This window comes from Theropithecus gelada, chromosome 5 (genome assembly GCF_003255815.1).
Source record: "Theropithecus gelada isolate Dixy chromosome 5, Tgel_1.0, whole genome shotgun sequence".
Lineage (NCBI taxonomy): Eukaryota > Metazoa > Chordata > Mammalia > Primates > Cercopithecidae > Theropithecus > Theropithecus gelada.
In genome coordinates, this window is record NC_037672.1 from 165561718 (window position 1) to 165584012 (window position 22295).

A 22295-nucleotide genomic window follows, 5' to 3' on the forward strand; every position below is an offset into this window, starting at 1 on the left:
CCATTTAAAAAGTATTGAGAAACTTAGAGTCCCATGAACCAAGAAAGTTTGGTTTACTTTCTAGAGGAAGAGTGTCCAATCTTTTGGCTTCCCTGGGCCACACTGGAAGAACAATTGTCTCGGTTCACACATAAAATACACTGACACTAATGATAGCTTATGAACTTAAAAAGAAATCTCATAATGTTTTAAGAAAGTTTATGAATTTGTGTTGGGCCACATTCAAAGCTGTCCTGGGCCACATGTGGCCCAGAGGCCACGGGTTGGACAAGCCTGCACTAGAGGGAGAGGAGGAAGACTCAAGACACGTTTGAGTACACACCAAAAAGAAAATTGAGTGGGTTTTGGAATTCTAAATGCCAAAATGTGCCTATTTCCAGTCCTCTTCCAGGATTCACATTCCAGCCTGCTGGCCTGTGAACTTTACCTCTCTCAGCAGAGACTGAAGGATTCTTCTCTGGGCAATTTGAACATCCCGAGAGAAAAAATAAATCCAAAGATAGTGATTTGGGAGTTTCTGTTATAAAGATGCCACTTAGATTGTGCTATTGGGAAGACCAAAGTGGATAAGTTCCTCTCTTGTACTCAGAGCTTAATAAACTCCCATCCCCGTCAGACAAGCAGAGATAAAAGGCATCTGGAGAAATCCTCTAGCATGAGTGATACAGAAAAAAAAAAACAAGTGACCTTCCTAAAAGGGAACTTTGAGAAAATGGATTTGCAAAGAGAGGAAAATGTAAAACAAAACAAAACAAACAAAATATCTCTTAAAGGATATAAGGAAATCATTCCACCCAAGAAATAAAAATGAAAAGCTAGGAAAAAAAAAAAAAAAGAGAGGGAGGACACTTGAGAAACAGAGTTCTTGAAATGAAAAGGTTCATAGCCGAAATGAAACTTGAGCAAATGTCCCACAATGTACAGCAAAATGACAAAGAAGTGATGTAAGAGAGAAAAGGCAACAAAATTAGAGATGTAGAGCCGAATAACTGGGATTCCAGAAGGAGAGAAGGAAGAAGAGGCAAGAGACAGGATTATCAATGAAATAATTTTTTTAAAGTTCCCCCAACTGAAAGTTATCCATTTCCAGATGGAAAAATCCACTGATTGCACAACATATGGAATAAACCCAAAGCCAAGCGCATCATCATGAAATTCAGAATTTCCGGGACAAGGAGGTCATTTTACAAGTGTCCAGGGAGAAAACATCAGGTTATATACAAACCAGCAAGATGCAAATAGCGTAGGCCTTCTCAGCAGTCAGACTAGACACAAAGAGACAATGAAGCAAGAACTTCAAAATTGTGAAGAAAATTACCTACAACTGGGAATTCTGCCCCTAGGCAAAACTTCATGTGGAAATCTAGCAGAGATATTTTCAGACTTGTAAGGTCCCCAGAATTTTCCTCTGGAACGCGACAGTGTGCTCCACCACAGCAAGAGAATTCACCCAGAAAGGGCAAGATGTGGAGGTGGGGCACTGGAAGCAGGAGATCACATCGAAGCAAAAGGCAAAGGGCACCCCCAGGAGGGTGACAGTTGTGCGTCAGGAATGAAAGGCAAGTTCAGATTGGAGCCGCGTGTCTCGAGAGACAAATGCAGTGAGGCTTTCGTCATTAGGAGGTTCATTGCCTTTGCCTGTCTTTTATTTGGATGACAGAATAGCAGGGCGGTAAGCCTGACCCAAAAACCTCATCTCTACTTGGGCTGTCCTGCTCTCCCCTCCATGGACTGTCACCTGGATCAGCTGGACACACTCATTTTACCCCCACAGAAGCATTCTGCTTTGACTCAGGCCTGACATCTAGAAGTTGGCCATGTTGAGTTCAATTAACCATCTATGCCTGAGGTTGCAATTTTTTAAATTTTTACAATCAGACCTTGGTGATGACCTTGAGCAGTAGGATATAAATAACTCCCAAATGCTTAGCGTTTCAATAGTGGAACACTAGGCATAAATGGGTAAAAAACAGAAAATACCAGCAATCTCATTGCTGGATATATACCCAAAAGAAAGGAAGTCAGTATATCGAATAGATAACTGCACTCCCATGTTTGTTGCAGCACTATTCACAATAGTTAAGATCTGGAAGCAACCTAAGTATCCATCAACAGATGCATGGCTAAAGGAAATGTGGTACCTATACTCAATGGAGTACTATTCAGTCATAAGAAGGAATGAGATCCTGTCATTTGCAACAACATGGATGGAACTGGAGCTCATTATTTTAGGTGAAATAAGCCAGACACAGAAAGACAAACATCCCATGTTCTCACTTATTTGTGTGATCTAAAAATCAAAACAGTAGAAGGATGGTTACCAGAGGCTGGGAAGGGTATTGAGGGGCGGTGGGGGTGGGGGGTGCAGATGGTTAATGGGTACAAAAATATAGTTAGAAAGAATAAGACCTAGTATTTGATGGCACAACAGGGTGACTGTAGTCAATAAGAAATTAATTGTACATTTAAACATAACTAAACGAATGTAATTGGATTGTTTAATTGGAGCATAATTGGACTGAATAACTAAAAGGATAAATATTTGAGGGGAAAGATAGCCATTCTCCATGATGTGATTATTTCATACTGCATGCCCGTATCAAAACATGTACCCAATAAATATACATACTTTCTATGTAACCACAATTTTTTTTAATTTAAAAAAAGAAACAAAATACGGAGATGCCATCTCCAGCAATAACTGTATTCCTGCTGAATGCCCACATGAGACTCCACCAGACTGCCCCACTGAGTGAGCCTTGTATTTCCTGGACTCACTCAAGACCTTACCCACTGACTGCCCCATGGGGCTTTTGGAAACTTTCAAGGACACTGAATCTAGCTGATGGTCCAAGATGGTTCTTGGGATCTTTTTCCTAACAGTGACAAGGTTACCTTTTCTTTAGTCAACCAAGATTTGTGCTCACTACTCAATTTTTTTAAACTAAAGAATGCATTTTTTAAGGATATGGTAAACACATAAAGAAAATCAAAGGAATTATCTCAAAGGAGAAGGAAAATAAAATTGGGGAGAGCCTATGAGGTATTTCTAAAGCACTGGAAATGTCTTATTTCATAGACTTGAGCATAGATACACAGGGGTTCATTTCACTGTTATTCCTTAAATGGTACATTTTAAATATCCTTCTTTATATATGATATTAACTACAATTGACAATTTTTAAAAATCCTTTGCAATTTTTTTTTTTTCTGAGAGAGTCTTGCTCTGTTGCCCAGGCTGCAGTGCAGTGGCACGATCTTGGCTCAGTGCAACTTCTGTCTTCCAGGTTCAAGCGATTCTCCTGCTTCAGCCTCCCAAGTAGCTGGAATTACAGGTATCTGCCACCACGCCCGGCTAATCTTTGTATTTTTAGTAGAGATGGGGTTCTGCCATGTTGGCCAGTCTAATCTTGAACTCCTGACCTCAGGTGATCCACCCACCTCAGCCTCCCAAAGTGCTAGGATTACAGGTGTGAGCTACCGTGCCCAGCCTCCTATACAAATATTGATACAAGCATTGCATTTATCCACACCAGATTTCATCTTGTTGATTTTAGCTCAGAGTTCTTTCTTACCAACTGTGTTAGCCAAACCATGTGGTTTGAAAGGTAAAAGCTGGATTTCTTTTTTAGTTACTTGGGACAAAATTAAACATAGTTGCAAAGGAAGCCATTTATGAAAATGTCCCCTTATTACCCAGGGGACCCAGTAATCTTATCCTTGCTGCCTCATCATTTTATGAGTTTCCACAAACAAAATGGTATTTATTTGTATTTAACCAAGTGTTAAGTAGGTCCAGGAACTTGAATACAATTCAGGGTTGCCTTCTGGGAGGTATTGCTGTGACTTTGTAATTTTTAGGTAACTGTAAAGAACAGAATTTATCACCAGTAAAAACATTTCCTGATTTAGTGATTTATTAAATGCCCTCAAATCAAAACCGTAGGAAATCCAAACATGGGAAAATTAGATTAAAATGCATCATAATTAAGGTTACTAATAACTATAAAATTTTCCACTTATACTGGAGACAGTTTCTTTAGTACAGATAAGTAAGTCTCTAACTCCCTTTATGTGACATAAGCAGTCATTTTCTGATTTCCATTCCTTACTAAAATTTATTTTACAGATGTCTTATACGTCTTTGTTCAAGTAAGATGCTACCAGATGAAAATCCAGTATTATAACCTGGCTCATCTCATTTCCTCATGACTTTCTTCATTTTTATAATGTCAGAACCATACAAGCTATGATGCTGCTTTCTCTCAATAAAATGTGAGCCTCTTGTCACTGTCGGATGAAATTTTCCTTGGGAAGAAAAGCAAGCACCCTTTGGGACGTTGTATTAAAATTTTATCTAGTTAAAAGAATTATCTAGTAAAAATTGCTGTGACATTTCAATGCATGACGATCACTAAGAGAACATCCCAGTGTTTTTTATTTTTCTATTTTTGTTCTTTAAGTCTGTAATTTTTCTAAATGTTCCATGTGTCGTGAACTTTATACAGGCATATACCTTATTTATGCCTGGAAGTATTCCTACAAAATCATACTCAATGAATTCCACTCAATCAACTTTGAAACACACAAAGGAAGCCTGTAGGAAAATTGGTCTTACTGAGAATTCCTTTAGAAAATAGTCTTTTTACAAAGGAAGTGGTTTTTTCCTTCATCTAAATTTCATACATGCATTTATTTAAAAATAATTATAGGAAGCCTACCATGTGTGAGATGCTAAGAATATGGCCATGAACAAAAGTTGTTTCTGCACTCAGAGGTTATATTTCAGGGAACCAGAAACTAACAAACTAATTACACAATGAATTATTTAACAGGTTGAGGTGGCACATAGTCCCAACTACTCAGGAGGCTGAGGCAGGAGGATTGCTTGTGCCCAGGAGTTCAAGGCTGCAGTGAGCTATGATTATGCCACTTCACTCCAGCCTGGGCAACAGTGAAACCCCTGTTTCTAAGAAAGATTTTAAAAATAAAATAAAACAAAAATGCACCAGCTTTATTTGATTTTGTGATTGTCTTCTACTATCTGCTAAAATCTCCCACTAGAGGCCTGGGCAACAGAGCAAGACCCTACCTTTATGAGTCAATCAACAGATAGATAGATATTATTTAATTACAGTTGTGATGATATTATTTGTGATAGATATTATTTAATTACAGTTGTGATGTCTCCAAAAAAAGTTTACCATCCTAAAATTGCTTTTAGGTGGCAAAACTGTTGAAGTCTAATTTAATAAAAGGATTCTCTGAGAAAGTAATGTTTGTGGGGAAACATAAGACTGCGTAGGAGAGTGCTAAGTACTCTGGGAGGAGTCAGGGCTTAGAAACTTATCAGAGTGTGGCTTCACAAGGAGCTGCCCCGGAGCCCATGTGCCCAGTGCTCAGAAGGTGATGATGTGCGAGGCACAGAAGGAGCCTAACTATGCAGGGACCTAATTATGCAGGGCTTCAGAGACCACGTTAAAATTTTTTATTTTATCCTCAAAGTCATGGAAGGATGGGAGGATAATAAAATTTCATTCTTATTAAGAGAGCCCTCTGATTTAGAAGGGGCAGCTGTATATTTATCCTCGGATTTTCTGAAAATGGCATGACTAAAAGAACCACAAAGTCACAGAAGCATCAGAAGGAATTCTTTACAAGTCATCAAGATCATTGCTCTAAAACCACTTTACATTATCCCTACTGAATAAAATTGTATCGCGTTTTTAAATGTAGGTTTCAAGGCACAGAATTATGTCTATGTTTATAGTTGAAGCATCCTCAGGCATTGAACTGGCAAGGACATTTTTCTCAGTGTTCCCAGCACCTCTGTCTTTCCAGGTGTAGAGGATTCAAGGTTGAGAGAAGTGCTTTCCAGAGAATGCTAAGCCCTGGGAGGTTAGTCCAGGGACGTAAGTCCTGGTTGTCCAGGCAGGAAGTGCCCAGGTGTTACTGAACGCTGAGAAACCTTCACCACTCTGAGTAGCATCTGCGAAGGGAGAAGTGACTGAGCACTGCCTGAAGCCCACTGCTCCAAACCTCGTAAGAAGGGGCTATTAAGCATGTCCACATTATAGTGTACTCTCAACTCAGCTTATGTCCTATTCCAAGGTGTCTTATACCTTAGAGGACATATAGTCCTCCCCTTGTGCAGATGAATAATTCTCGTGAATCATTTGGATAATGAGATTAATTATAGTTTTTTCAGCATCGGGAAACTCCATTGCCTGACTTAAATCTTTCATTACCTCACTTTACATAAGATTTCTTGTGTTCTGAACTAGGAAAAATGCAGAACAACTAGAGAGGCTTTGTGCTCTAGACAAAAAAGAGCATCAGCCAGGTGTGGTGGCTCACGCCTGTAATCCCAGCACTTTGGGAGGCTGAGGTGGGTAGATCACCTGAGGTCAGGAGTTCGTGATCAGCCTGACCAACACGGTGAAACCCTGTCTCTACTAAAAATACAAATATATATATATATTAGCTGGGCATGGTGGTGTGCACCTGTAATTCCAGCTACTTGGGAGGCTGAGGCAGGAGAATCACTTGAACCTGGGAGGCGGAGGTTGCAGTGAGCCGAGATAGCACCATTGCACTCCAGCGTGGGCGACAAGTGAAACTCCATCTCAAAAAGAAAGAAAAAAAGAACATGCATGTGGGAGACTGGATGCCGACCTTCAGCATTTTGGCTCTAGCATTAATTACTCAGGACCCTGAGAGAATCCCTTTGAACACCCAGGATTCATTGATATTGAGCCTGAAGAAATGAGGGATTTCACCTAATCAATCTCTTACAGCACTGATCTTGTATTTCCCCTTCTATGGCTAACCACACTTTTAACTCATTCTGTAACCATATGCATTCAATTTAAAAATTCCCAATCCCTTGTACCTTTCCAGAGACATCTCACTTTCCAAATGATTCATCTGACGTGAAGCTCCAGCTTGAATTATTTCCACACTTTCTATCTTCCTCTTCAAATGGAAAGCCAAGAACTGTGTATAGTACAGTCGAAAAACACAGGATTACTTCATGCGGTCTCTGTTATCTTATTGTGTTCCTTCTATTCAGTGAACTTTTTAATCAAATCATCGCTATATGCTCTGCATGTATCCGCATCTCTCAAACATTTATCTGGAAACCCTTTTCTTAATATGTCAATCACTCAGGACTCGTTGATAATTATTGAGCCAGGAACTGTCCTGTGGGGCAGTATTTTTAAACTGCTGCTCACGGCCCATGAAGGTGGATGGCAACCGCCATGTTATGAAAGTAGAATAAAACTAGTAGCATGCACCTTGTGTAATAACTTTAAATATTCTTTTGTGAAACTTTTATGTCCATTGTGTGTGTGTGTGTGTGTGTATGTATATGTACCTATCCTGTACATGTGACTGGGTTAGACATAAAATGTATCTCTCTGTGGATTTCAATCAAAAATGTTTGAAACCTATCTTTTTAGGACACAGTTCTCTATACTTTTCTGAAGATAAAAATAATCTGGAAAGGGCATTAAAAAAAAAAAAGAACCCTTGGCCTCAACCCAGATCCACTAAATTAGAATCTCTAGGGGAGAGGAGGGTTCTGTGTAATCAATATATTTAATCAGTGAGTGCTCCAGGTGATTCTTCCCATCAAACAAGTTTGGAAAATACCACCATGAAAGACTCAAGATTCAAAAAGTTAACAAGAATCTCCACCCGATCTTATAAATAGCCGTGTCTCCCCATCCCAACCAGAATAACTCAATCTTATTGAGGAATTAAGGCATATCTAATACAAATGTTAATAATGTTATAGCTACATCCTTGAGTGTATACCAAAGGCCACATGTAAGATAGAAATAAAATTAGAGTAATGCAGAGTCCTGCCTGTTTCAGAGTTGCCAATTCATTTTTCTATCCTTTAGTTTTTCTTCATTGTTTTAAACCGAAATCACTGATTTAAAAATATCAAAATAGTTTAAATATACATTCTGCTTCGTAGTTTTGACATGTTTTTATATTTATTTTTGTCACATTTTGAATTGGTAAATATCACAATACATAAATACATAGAAGATACATGATTATATGTTATGGGAAAATAATTCTAAGTATTTATGGGATAAAATGCAAGCTTTTGACATATGTATACTTGTAGAATGATTAAGCTAATTAACATATCCATTACCTCAAATACTTATCATTTCTCTTTAAAATACTCTCTGTTAGCTATCTTAAGATATACAGTACATTATTGTTGGCTGGGTGTGGTGGCTCACGCCTGTAATCCCAGCACTTTGGGAGGCCGTAGCGGGCAGATCACGAGGTCAGGAGTTCGAGACCAACCTGACCAACATGGTGAAACCCCATCTCTACTAAAGATACAAAAAATTACCTGGGTGTGGTGGCACTTACCTATAATCCCAGCTACTCGGGAGGCTGGGGCAGGAGAATTGCTTGAAACCGGGAGGTGGAGGTTACAGTGAGCCAAGATCACGCCAGTGTAGTGCTACAACCTGGGTGACAGAGCGAGACTCTATGTCTCAAAAAAAGAAAAAAAAAAGATATACATTATTATGAACTATAGTCACCATGAACCTATTCCTCCTGACTAATTGAAATTTTGTACCCTTTGACCAATGTCTCCCCTTCTCCTGTCCACCACACACCCCTCTCTGATTAACCATCTTTCTACTTTACATTTCTTTTAGATTCCACACATAAGTAAGATCATGCAGTATTTGTCTCTCTGTGCCTGGCTTATTTCACTTAGCATAATGTCCTCTAGCTTAATCTATGTTGTCTCAAATGACAGAATTTCCTGATTTTTTTTTTTTTTTTTTTTTTTTTTTTTTTTTTTGAGACGGAGTCTCGCTCTGTTGCCCAGGCTGGAGTGCAGTGGCCGGATCTCAGCTCACTGCAAGCTCCGCCTCCCGAGTTTATGCCATTCTTCTGCCTCAGCCTCCCGAGTAGCTGGGACTACAGGCGCCCGCCACCACACCCGGCTAGTTTTTTATATTTTTTAGTAGATACGGGGTTTCACTGTGTTCGCCAGGATGGTCTCGATCTCCTGACCTCAGGTTCCGCCCATCTCAGCCTCCCAAAGTGCTGGGATTACAGACTTGAGCCACCGCGCCTGGCCAATTTCCTGATTTTTTAAGGCTGAATAGTATCGCATTGTACATATATGCCACATTTTTTAATCCATTCATCCACTGATAAATACTTCCATTGTTTTCATACCTTGGCTATTGTAAATGATGCTTCAACAAACATGGGAATGTAGATATTTCTTCAACATGCAGATTTTAATTCTTTGGCAATATAGCCAGAAGTGGGATTGCTGGATCATACCTCATAACTTTACACCATTGAGTTACGGTGTTTTCCCAGTTCCCACAATGCATCTTGTGAGAGGGGACATTTGCCTGATGGAGATGCTACGGTGAGCAGAGGTGAGCCTGCCTGAGTTTACACCTTCCCTCCCTATGACACCACAGCTGCCTATTTTATGGGATGTGGTCTTAACGTGCTTATTATTTATAGAGATACAGTATTGAAATTATAAAGCACAGTATATAACCTGGATTCAGGATTTCAATAGATTAATTTTTCATTTTGCTCTGATCAACACTACAGAAAGCAAAAGTAAATATTCCGGTAATATTGAACCCAACTGGCTTTGTTTTCCACCTGGGTCAACACTGGGAACGCTAGAAAATTCTGTAACGTGTTATCTGTATAAGTCCACAATCATACTGGGCACAACACGTTGTCCTTTAAAGGTCTAATTTGATCATAAAATTTAAAAACATAACTTGTGTTACTCAGTGGTGAGACATGAAATGAGCTATCAAAGTCAGCGGCCATCACCATGAGTCTGATGAGATCCAATGTTGCAGTATATAATACTACCTGCTGCATTATAACCCAGCATCCACATGACAGTGCCCAAAAAAGTATTCCAGGTGTTTGTGAAAATTACCCAGTGTTTTCCACTACTTCTAGCATAGGAAGTCTTGAGTGGTACCATCATTTCAGGAAAAAAGGGGAAGAAATTGTTTTATTTGAAACAAAACAGCGACGTTATTAAGAACTCAAAGTCTCAGGACAGGCGCCATTGGCTCACGCCTGTAATCCTAGCACTTTGGGACTCTGAGGCAGGGGGATCACCTGAGGTCGGGAGTTTGAGACCATATGACCAAAATGGAGAAACCCCGTCTCTACTAAAAACACAATATTAGCTGGGTGTGGTGGCACCTGCCTGTAATCCCAGCTACTCAGAAGGCTAAGGCAGGAGAATTGCTTGAACCTGGGAGGCGGAGGTTGCAATGAGCCGAGATTGCGCCATTGCACTCCTGCCTGTTTAACAAGAGTGAAACTCCTCTCAAAAAAAAAAAAAAAACCTCGAAGTCTCTTGTAATTGAAATACAGGCCATTGAGCTCTCTTGAGATTGCTGTACTTTGTGGTGTTTTTCATATATTGATGCCTATGCATATAATGATGCCTATGCATTTATGCTATAACTGGACAACAGAAATATCCAGTTATGTAAGGGATAGATTAGTTCAGGTTAAGTGTATATATTTTTAACGTATTATTTTTAATTATAACTTTTGAGATATTTCATATCTATATGTTTTTCATATATAGATATGAAAAATATATATATAACCTGAAATAATCTATCCCTTTATATAACTGGGTATTTCTGTTGTCTCTTTGTAACAAGTTTTAGTGTATAGATACAAGCTGAAATATATTGTCTCTGTTTTAAAATTGAAGCTTCATGAAAATTTTTAATTATTTAAAAGATAGAGAACCATATACCTGTTTGTACCTTTAAAAATTTGTACATTGTATTTGTATTACCTATTCAAAAAAATAAAAATTTTTAAATGGTAGAAATCTTAAGAATAAAGAAAAAGAAGACAATTCAGGAAACATTCAATTTTGTTTTTACAGACTCCGTAGGAGGGGTTGCAAAGCTATCAAGACAAATAGGAGAAAAAGACCAAAAAGATCCTGTCTTTGTGATTATAGGATCATTACAGTAGATCAAATATGTGGTCAATTTCTTAAAACACTGCATAATGAACTAGAATTTTAATTTCTTCAGAAGTCTGAAATAAACTTTTAATTTTTAATCACCTAAAAATTTTAATTCTATATTATATTTCCTACTTCCACCTTATATTTCAAAACAATTTTGCCAAATAGTTTCTGGCAAACATTTTTGCTTGCAGCTGACTTAACTGCCTTTTTAAGACTGCACAATGTTGAAGGAAAGAGAGAAGGAGGACTTAGAAAACTATCCCATTGTCATGTGGGCATTAAGGGTGTAAACTTTTGGAGTTAGAATAGACCTGATGATTTTCTAATTCAAGTCTAATTCATGTAAAAGATGTGTCTCAACCCCTTAATAAGATTACAGACAACTCAAGAGCAGGAACCATTAATTATATCTGTAGCTATAAAGTATTAAGACAGTGTACTCTTAAAAATGCTTAACAAGTAGATAGATGACTGTAAAAGCTTCTAGGAGCTGTTCATGGATGAAGATTCCAGACTTTATCTCAAAAAATTTTCTTGACATCTCACTACCTTTCCTTAACAAGTCTTTCCATTCATGTAACCTACCTTCTTCCCTCTTGCTGCAATTAGGAACCATTTGTTCTTATTGTTCTTCAAGAAAGATGTGGAATGTTTGAGCAACTTCTTCCTGATTTTAATGTCTTTGCATTTATGATACCTATCACAGTGTTTTACTTAAATTCGCATTTTTGGTTTTTGGGTTTTTTTTCCTTTTGAGACAGAGTTTCGTTCTTGTTGCCCAGGCTGGAGTGCAGTGGCCCGATCTTGGCTCACTGCAACCTCTGCCTCCTGGGTTCAAGCAGTTCTCCTGCCTCAGCCTCTCAAGTAGCTGGGATTACAGGTACCTGCCACCAAGCCTGGCTAATTTTTTATATATATATTTTTAGTAGAAATGGGGTTTCACCATGTTGCCCAGGTTAGTCTTGAACTCCTGACCTCAAGTGATCCGCCTGCCTCGGCCTCCCAAAGTGCTGGGATTACAAGCATGAGCCACTGCTCCTGGCCTTAAATTAGCATTTAAATGGATGAATACTTAATATAGATTTCATTGCCCTTTCCTTTTTTTATTATGGTTAAAGAAGCATATAACATGAAATCTACCTTCTTAAATTTTTAAGTATACACTACAGTATTGTTAACTATATGCTTAATGTTGTGCAGCAGATGTCTAGAACGTTTTCGTCTTGCATGACTGAAATTCTATGCCCACTGAACAGCAACTGCCATTCCTCCTTGCCTCCAATGCTTGGCAACCAGCATTCAACTTTCTGCTTCTAAGAGTATGACTAGTTTAGATACCTCTTAAGTGGAATTTTGCAGTATTTCTCCTACTGTCATTGCCCTTTACTTTTACCTCAATGAAATCATTTAGGTTCAATGTAGAACATAAAATTAATAATAGAACATAAAGAATAAACTAAGTTTTTCACACCCCATTTAAACATCAAATTGAATAATATGCTGAAAGAATAAGGTGTGTGTTTTTACAACTCTCGCAATTTTAAACCTGTATTAATATATCTTAGAAATGAGTTGACCTTGAGCTACGCTACAATGCTAACCTCTCAAAAGCTTATAGTCACCGTAGTCCTTAGATCTTTCCTAAGGAACAAAACATTTTGACACAGAAGAATCCTTGCATTTTAGCTTTTAACAAAATCTCAAGCAGTCTGTTAACCAGACTACCATCAGCATCATCAGAAATGGGGATAAGTAAAGGCTTTGGTGGGTGCGGCCAGGCGGTTGATAAAACCTAAGAATGGAGTAAGAAATGGAATGAAACTCAATGATGCCTATAGGCCATATTACCTGGTAATACAAAAAAAATGCATGTTTGACCCAATAACATGACATTAAAAACTATATAGTTTGATAATACCTGGACAAATTTTGAAATGATAGATAACATGAATTTTTTTCTAGAATCAAATACAACGAACTGCATTTGCCTTCGAAGAGTGAGATTATTAAGGGATATTAGGTATATAAAGGGAATTCAATTATCAAGAGAAACATTTACACTTTATACTTTATTGTTTATTTTCTTTTGCACTTATTTTGATTTCTAGGTAAAATATTAAAATATTTAAAGCTCTCTCCAATAGATAATTTTTTTTTTTAAACATAGCACTTTTACCTACAGTTAGTACTTTTTTTATTTCAGGGTTTAAAACATAAAATGTTTTGAAACAGGTTTGCTAATTTGGTCTGAAACATTTGGTCTGAAACGTTTGATCTGAAACATTTGCTCTTAGAAGAATGTTAGTGAACGAGATTTCTCTTATCAAATTCTATGAGTTAGCTGCTGCAACACAGAGCATCCCAAAATTTAGTTGCTTAAAGCAGCAACCATAATTCTGTGGGTGAACTATTTGGCTTGGCCTCAGCTGGGCGGTTTTTGTGGTCTGTGCCAGGCTGGGCTGACTGCAGCTGGGCTCTCTCAGTGCGGCCGTGGTCAGCTGCCAGGATGACTAGGAATGAGTCAGTTAGTCTAGGATGGTCTCTCTTGGAAGGGCTTATGTCTGCTCCATATGGTCTCTTCCTCCTACAAGCTACCACAGCCTTGTTCACCTAAGGGTCCATCAGGGTTCCAAGAGATGGAGCAGAAGCAGGTCAGGCCTCTCAAGGCTCAGAATTGGCCAACAACATCACTTTCACCACATTCTAGGCTAAAGCAACTCACAGGGCCAGCCCAGGTTCAAGGGATGGGGAAATAGACTCTGCCACTTGATGGAAGGAGTTGCAGAGGCACATTACAAAGAGGCATGTCTACAAAGGAAGGAGTAATTGCAGCCATTATTACTAAAAAATCTACAATACACGGCCTCATGCTACCCCCAAAATATGTGACTAACCGATGGAATAACTTTGTGGGAATCCAAAATCGATCACTTTTCTTAACATTTGCCCGTAAAATTGTCTTTATTTTACTGGTACAATTTAAGCAATTATTCAACTAGTAAAACTAATTAATACTCTAGATATAGCTTCCTTTAATGGTAACAGCTAACACTGGCTATGAAGCATTTGCTATATGCCAGGCAATGTCTTAAAGCACAATATGTCATACATATTGTGGTGGTTAGGGTTTGGAGTCTGGAGCCCAACTCGGTTTGAATCCCTATGTTAGTATTTATTAGCTGTGTGACTTGGGCAAGTGAATTAACCTTATTGTGCTTCCATTTTCTACCTATAAAATGGGCTAATAATAAACTTACATAACTCATAAGATTGACATGATGATTAGATTTAATCTGTGTTAAGTGCTGGTAACAATACCTAGTGTATGGTAAGGGTTATATAGCTGTCAGTTCTTGTTGTTATTGTCGTCATCATCATCATCATCCCCCTCACAATAACCCTGTGATAGTTAACTTTATGTGTCATGTATGACTAATACAAACTTTGTGAGGTAGCTTCTATTATTGTCTCCATTTTATAGAGAAGAACATTGAAGTTCAGGGAGACTGACCAGAGTCACAAAGGCAAGATGTGGCAGGGCCCTCATTCAAGCCCAGGCAGCTGTTTTGAGTCTGGGCTTTTCATGCCCTGCAACACTGCCATGCCATTTAATAGTACGTTCCAGAATAGTTGTCTACAGGTCAAACATATACAGGTCATGTTCTTTTTTCCCCTGTGGTCAGCATTTCAGAAGAGCTTTATTTTCCCCACTACTTAGTTTGCAGCTGAGCAGACAGATATAAGAGGTAGCTATATGTACAGAAAGAACTCTGACATGCAATGAACTTAACTCCTACATGCAAAGTACAGAGTTACACACTTGCAGACATCTCATTTTATCTTCACAGGTAACCCATTAGGTATGTATTATCCCCATTTTATAGACTAGGACACCGAGACTGCTCTTGTCCAACAAAGAGTGGGTCTACCTCCAAAGCTTTTTCTGCTAGGCAGAATTGCTAATTTAAATGTAGAGAGATTCTATCACAAACACTTTTGTAAAGTGAATCCGTAATAATCATTACCTAATTTGTTTGTTGAGGAAAGGCAGAGGGTCTCACTTCTTAAAAAGTGACTTCATGGTTAAACTCTGATGAATGATTCTGTTCTCTTCACTTCCAGAGGAGATTTGCACCCTGGTTATCGCTGAGACTTTCCCTGAAGATGCAGGGATCTTTACATGTTCAGCAAGAAATGATTATGGATCAGCAACCAGCACTGCCCAGCTGGTTGTCACCTCAGGTATGTGAGGAGTAAAAACGACAACTGGGTTCTGTTCCCCAGCACCAGTGTGGTTGGTCACAGCAGAAAGGGACTGTCCCGGCCAGGTGTGGTGGCTCACGCCTCTAATCCCAGCACTTTGGGAGGCCAAGGCAGGCGGATCATTTGAGGTGAAGAGTTCGAGACCAGCCTGGCTAACGTGGTGAAACCCTGTCTCTACTAAAAATACAAAAATTAGCCAGGTATGGTGGTGTGTGCCTGTAATCCCAGCTACTCTGGAGGCTGAGGCTGGAGAACCACTTGAACCCAGAAGGTGGAGGTGGCAGTGAGCCGAGATCGTCCCACTGCACTCCAGCCTGGGTGACAGAGTAAGACTCTGTCTAAAAAAAAAAAAAAGAAAGAAAAAAGAAAGGGACTGTCCCAGGAAGAGAGCTCAGCTCAGCCTTCAGGAATGCTGGCCACTCCAGGAGTCACCCTAACAATCTAAGTTTCATGGTGGAACAAAGGCTTTAGGGGAGGGGAGGAGAGGGAGTGAGGTAGAGATGATAAACAAAAAGATAATGATCGTGTAGCAACTGAACACACATGGAGCTTTCTTTAACATTGTGCAGTCTTGGTCTTGGAAACAATGGAGCTGGTTTCCTAACATCCTCCTGCTAATCTAGAATCATATTCACATTGGAAAGCCACCTCTACATCAGAGGTGCAGTCACTTTCTCAGCAGTGCCAACACATGAGATCTGGAGATACTTGTACAAATAAGCCATTGTCCAATCCACTACTGAAACTTCGGAAAAGGTAATACAAGATAAGCCTTCTTGTATAAAATGTAATACAAGATAAACCCAGAGAAGCTGTAAAGGCCTTCGAACTCAAATTTCATTGATAGTGTATATCAAGGATAGTATATAACTAATATGAAAAAGAAAGCAACGTATTATTGAAGCCAGTTTTCAAAAATACGTGAATATTTTCTAAACTCAAAAACTTACCACTAGGGAAGGGAATGTGAAAAAGTTTTTTTTTCTTTTATTTTTATTTGACTGTTTTCTACAGTTACTAATGAGTGTTAGCTTACTTTAATTGCCTCATCTCTGCCATTCATCTTAAAGATATCTTTAAAATATGTTTTTGACCAAGCCTGGCACATAATGTGCATAGTAGGGAATCAATAAATGGGTCATTCGTTGAATGATACACACTTGGAGATAACAACTGAATTGTACTTGGATTCCTTCAGAAGAGCAAGAACTTGATGCTAGGTGGCAGTAGAGACACAACCAAAACTTATTTCGGGACCTTAGAGTGGCAATTATAAATGCTTTTTCATCTTAATTACGAACAGAAATGGGAGAATCATCTTACATGGGAAATGGTTTCTATGAAAGACTACTGTAAGTGCTGAAAGAAACCTAAGTGTCAGGATCGGAGTTACAGAGCAAGGAGGACCCCAGCGTTTTGATTTCGAGTTGGCGTCAACACTGTCCCATCAAATGGCCACAGCAGGAGTGCAGTGCTTAAACAATATGGCCAAAACCCTGGACTCTATGAGTCTGAGAGGCAAAAATTTGTGTGTAATATTTTCCATTTGTTTCTGCGGTATATCTGCTATAGGTCAAACATAATCAACAAATATTTTATTTTTGAACTTTTTGTTTACCTCAATAAGCATTTTCGAGTGCACGCCAGGAGCTCTGCTGGGCTCTGGGCAAGGTGCAGAATCTAAAAAAGACGTGATCTCAAGATGCTTTCAGCCTATTGAGGGCAACAAATAAAAATCTCTTTCGTACTGAGTTATAGTTGGAGCAATCATCTAATATGGAAAAAAAAATATTTTTATGAGATGATGAAATTTTACTTGGACCCTGAGCTTTACTTCCCTAGGTTTAGATGAATAGCCACATAAAACCTTTACAGGTTGAGCCAATTTGAGTAATGACAGCTAGGATTTTCAGTTGGGCCCATGGACCAAAACGTGAGAGGACAAAGCATTATTAGTTGCTACTGTTTGTGTTGTCATTTTTTATTTATTTATTTATTTATTTATTTTTTGCCAAGTTCTATCTTTAGCTCTTGTTTGAAATTGTTAGGATTCGGTAGCCGGGTTCCCCACACGTGAGCTCAGTCAGGAAATGAAACGGTAGCAGTCATTCAAAACAAGCTTGAAAGAACCAGGCCCTCCAGCTGGCAGTGCTTCTGCATCAGATGAGAGCAGCGCAATCACCTCTTCTTTAACAACTTCACACAACACAGGGATTCTCAGAAGACTGACAGTGTGAAATCACTTGTTGAACTAGTAGCATCTTCTTATGTTTTTCCTCTTTCCCCTTCCTCAGCCAACACCGAAAACTGTAGTTATGAGTCAATGGGAGAATCCAACAATGATCACTTCCAGCACTTTCCACCTCCCCCTCCAATCTTGGAGACAAGTTCCTTGGAATTGGCTTCAAAGAAACCATCTGAGATGCAGCAGGTGAACCACCCTGAGTTAGGCCTGAGCAGGGCAGCCCTTCAAATGCAATTCAATTCTGCTGAGAGGGAAACGAACGGAGTCCATCCCAGCCATGGAGTAAATGGACTGATTAACGGCAAAGCTAACAGTAATAAATCTCTTCCAACACCAGCTGTCCTGCTTTCACCCACTAAGGAGCCACCACCTCTGCTTGCCAAACCAAAACTGTGAGTATTTCTGCATGGTTTTATAATAATTTCCATACCCCTGTTACATTTCCTTTCTGGTGAGAAAAAACTTTTGCCAGGACTCAACTATGTGGCAAGTTGTCCTTGACTCATGTGACCTTTGCTGCCAAGCGGTATCCTTCAACAATAGAAAAGATACCTAAAAATAAAGAAGGGAAGTGAAAAGCTTAGTGAAATCTGCCCTTTGCTGAAAGCTGTGACTTGGTTACAGCTATGAAAATATCTGTGCCCAGTGTGGGCTTCCAGCATACAGCTAAGGATGTAGCCACTCCCCGGAGGCCATGGAAAAGGGGGATCTACTTTGAGCCCTTTATTAAAAGCATTTCCAAAAGTGGGTGTAAGTACTTTACATTTGTTACTTTAAATATTAAGTATCAGTAAGGAGGTCTGATATCGGCAAGCAGGGAAAGACTAAAAGCTGAGGCTGGAAATTCAGGGTGCAGATCCTGGCAGGGCAATAAAACCAGAGGTAAGCAGGCTTGTGGGCAAGAAGAGCGCCTTTCACAACACAGGCTACTTGGCTTGGAATTCCATGGAACTGCATATTTCCATGAATACCATCTTCACAGTTGATGTCCATTATTTCCTTAGGATGATAAAACTTGCATGAGCTGTTTCCATTGGCAACGCACAGCAGAGAGTTGTTATGAATGGAGCCATTACAATGTCAGAGAGGCAGAAATAAATTAGCTCAAACGGTTCTATCATAGCACAACAGACCCTGAATTACTGCCCTGCCAGAGGTCAGTGGAAATGTAAAAGTCATAGTGAAAGTGTATGTACTCGATGAGGTCACATTCCCATGAGAATGTATTTGCCAGAACTTAGGAAAGCCCCTTCTATTTACCCATATCTGATGTTTTTGATTTGGGGCAGGAAGGGCTTCTTTAGGAGTTATTCCTTATTTCCCTAGCATTGAACAGCCTCCTCTTTTCTCTCTGTGATCAGTTCATTTGTTAGAAATGTTAGAATTTAAAAGATATTTGAATTATTAACACCTTACCTTTGTACATCACTTTATTGTTTACTGAGTGATTTCATGAACATTAGACTAATCAAATAACAAAAGCAGTCAAAAGAATACCTTAAGTTAACAAATGGTCAAACAATTTTATAAAACTAGACTTCTGGACAATCTTGTGTTGCAGATTCAAAAATCTGTCTATTGCTACCCTCTACTTAATTTTGCATTATGTTCTGGCTCTCTTTTAAGACAGTAGGGCTACTCACTAAGCTTGTACACAATAGCGTGAAAGGTGTTGGTGAACATTTAATACCTATGCGCCATCTCCATTCAGAGGCTGAACAGGTATAATGAGCTAAAAAATGGTGGCCTTAAAAGAGATTTATGCTCTTGTAGCAGCAACCCATAAAATTAATTGCCACTGCTGACTTCTTTCATCTTTGCATTTTGAATATGTATTTGCAGTGCTTTTAATGAAACAAGGGACCTGCTCTCCAGGGAGAGAAAGGGCAAATGTGTTGAATGACTAGGGCTTGACTGTGGTCTTGATTAAGTAAAGTCTATCTACTCTAATGGGTATCATAAATTGCATGTAAATCACAGGAGGAGCAAACATGAGGAGCTGTTAAGACGCATCTACAGCCCTTCTTATCTCAGGAGTTTGAACAACTCTGGAGCTTTTAGTTCTGCTTTGCAGCGACGTTAATGGATATGGCAAGGGGGTAGTATCTACAGAATGCAGACAAAACAACTTCATGTTCATTAAGAGGATGACAACTTAAGCACAAATTTAAAGAACATCAGGATTTGCTTATGAGTGAGATTTTTCAATACAAAATAAGATGCAGAAAAAATGGACTTAAATGTGTGAGGCCCAAATAAATGGGTTATTCTCCCTTCATGAGGAAATTTAAGGGAAAAAGTAGAACACCTAAACACAAAGCCCTACAGCTTAGAAACAACATTTACTTGTACTAGGTTTTCCCACTGTTTTTTTTTTCTTCAAATCTTCATGTGTTTAAACATATTCTTCAGGCATCACTTGATTTTTGTTTTTCTGTGTTGCAGATTTACCTGCCATTTAACTAGGGAGAAAATAATATGTGATGATGCTTTTTAAATATATATTTTTAAGTTTTCTAATGATGTAGAATATGTTATTGGATTTTGTTTTATTACAAAATCAATGGATGCTTGATGTGACAATTCAAACAACACAAAAGCTATTAAAGTTTACACTCTCTGCTTCCCTTCTTCCAGCCTACCCCTCTGAAAGGTGTGGCATGGTGTATTATCAGAGCCTTTTCTTCTTCTTTTTTTTTTTATTATACTTTAAGTTCTAGGGTACAAGTGCACAACGTGCAGGTTTGTTACATATGTATACTTGTGCCATGTTGGTGTGCTGCACCCATCAACTCATCAGCACCCATCAACTCGTCATTTACATCAGGTATAACCCCCAATGCCATCCCTCCCCGCCCCCGACAATAGACCCCGGTGTGTGATGTTCCCCTTCCCGAGTCCAAGTGATCTCACTGTTCAGTTCCCACCTATGAGTGAGAACATGCGGTGTTTGGTTTTCTGTTCTTGCAATAGTTTGCTGAGAATGATGGTTTCCAGCTGCATCCATGTCCCTACAAAGGACACGAACTCATCTTTTTTTATGGCTGCATAGTATTCCATGGTGTATATGTGCCACATTTTCTTAATCCAGTCTATCACAGCCTTTTCTAAAAAAGGTTTGTTCAGTGTTCTCAAAGTTGTATTATTGATAGAGAAATGCTGTTGAATGACATCTACAAATAATTTAGAATAGCATCTGAGTTATTGATCATGAATGACTATAGGTAACTGCCAAGTGAAATTCTTACACATTCATTTTTTTCTTTTCATTCATTGTGGGAAAAGGTGATATTGTATTTGCCTCATATGGTCAGCAGTGAAAAACTATGGTTTGCTCAAATCTTATTTTCATCTGTCTATGATTTGATTTTCTTTCACAAAAGGAAAGGCTTATATGTGGCGGCGTTATGGCACTTTGTGCATCTTCATCATTTGTAAACAAACTAATAGGAAACAATTTGGAGGGTACAAGTAATAGGAACTAGAATATTTACTCTCGCAATGAATCTGAAAATGGTGTCTGATGTGTCAGATGTCTGGAGGAAAAAAGATCATTTTCAGGGGGGAAAAAAAAAACTCTGAATTTTTTTTTTCTCTCTCGAATAGCTCCAATACTGATTGTGGGAAAAGAAAAACAAATTCAAGAATGAAACAAAAACCTAGAAAGGTCATGAGCTCTTTTCTGTAACTAGGCCCAGCCCCCACCCTGTACTGTCCAACAGAAGTCCTCACCAACAGACTCACAGCCATCCCAGACCTCCAGCCGAGTCCGTGGTACCACTCATAAAGTGGAGGTTCCTGGCCCAGTCTGTGGTACCTCTCATGAAGTGGGGGTTCCTGGCTTAGTATCGTGGAGGCATCCACCTCAGCTCCTACATCTGCCTTTGTTTCTAACACTCTGCCTCAAGTATAAGTGGAAGATAATTACATGTAGGCCATTCGGTGAGTCCCAGATGTCCCGCACGCTGGATTTGTGCAACGCCTTACCACCTTCTGTGGGACTGTGAAGTGTGCTTAATCGCTGCACAAGAAAAAATTAATGGCGCTCTCTCTGCAACTCAGTGATTGACACTCATTATCTTTGATCACAGCATGAAAGAAGCAACACAATGCTTAAGTCATAATCTTAACAGGAGGAAAAAAGGGAATGAGCGTAAACCTAACTTATACACTGTTCTTTTCCTTGGTTCCTCACTGCCCTCTCATTACAAATGATGCCTGAAGATTCAAAATAAAGGTAGGGTTCACTGTGAAAAATCTCTGCTTCTCTTTATACCTACCAAGAAACAGTCCTTCAAAAGATGGACATGCACGGAATCCCTAGAAGTAAACTCTGAAGGGAAACCTGTGAATGGCAAAATGTAGTAGTCCATTTGCCAAGCATATAGAAAGGCATGGTCATTGTTTGTCCACTGAGCTCACCTCCTATAGCAGACCAAATAATATATAAATAACAATATGCTACTTTCAAAGCCCTTTTGTTACTTCCTTTTTTATCTTCTTCCTTTGTCTTGTGGAAGAAAGTGGGACTCTAAGCCTGTAGACGGCAAAATGAGAACTCCAAAGGGAGGTTACTGAAGGGTGATGCGCTGGGCAAGTCCTTATCCCAGGACAGATCAGCAGATAAAATGATGCTTATTTGTTACTCTAGTGCCAAAAATATGTGCATTGTTGTAAAAGTCTGTGTCCTTTTGTCTGGGAGAATAATAATGAAATGATTGTTAAGTGTTTACATGCTAAAGCAAC

At 39.1% G+C, this 22295-nt stretch overlaps 1 protein-coding gene across 4 annotated transcripts in view; it reads left to right on the plus strand.

Moving 5' to 3' along the window:
* PALLD (palladin, cytoskeletal associated protein) overlaps nucleotides 1–22295 on the plus strand; it is a 436926-nt gene that overhangs the window by 202910 nt on the left and 211721 nt on the right. For all 4 annotated transcript variants that reach the window (XM_025384605.1, XM_025384606.1, XM_025384604.1 and 1 more), the window contains 2 exons: nucleotides 15164–15283; nucleotides 17599–17941. In XM_025384605.1, coding sequence (XP_025240390.1) covers nucleotides 15164–15283; nucleotides 17599–17941 — 463 coding nt within the window. The remainder of the gene's footprint in view (nucleotides 1–15163; nucleotides 15284–17598; nucleotides 17942–22295) is intronic.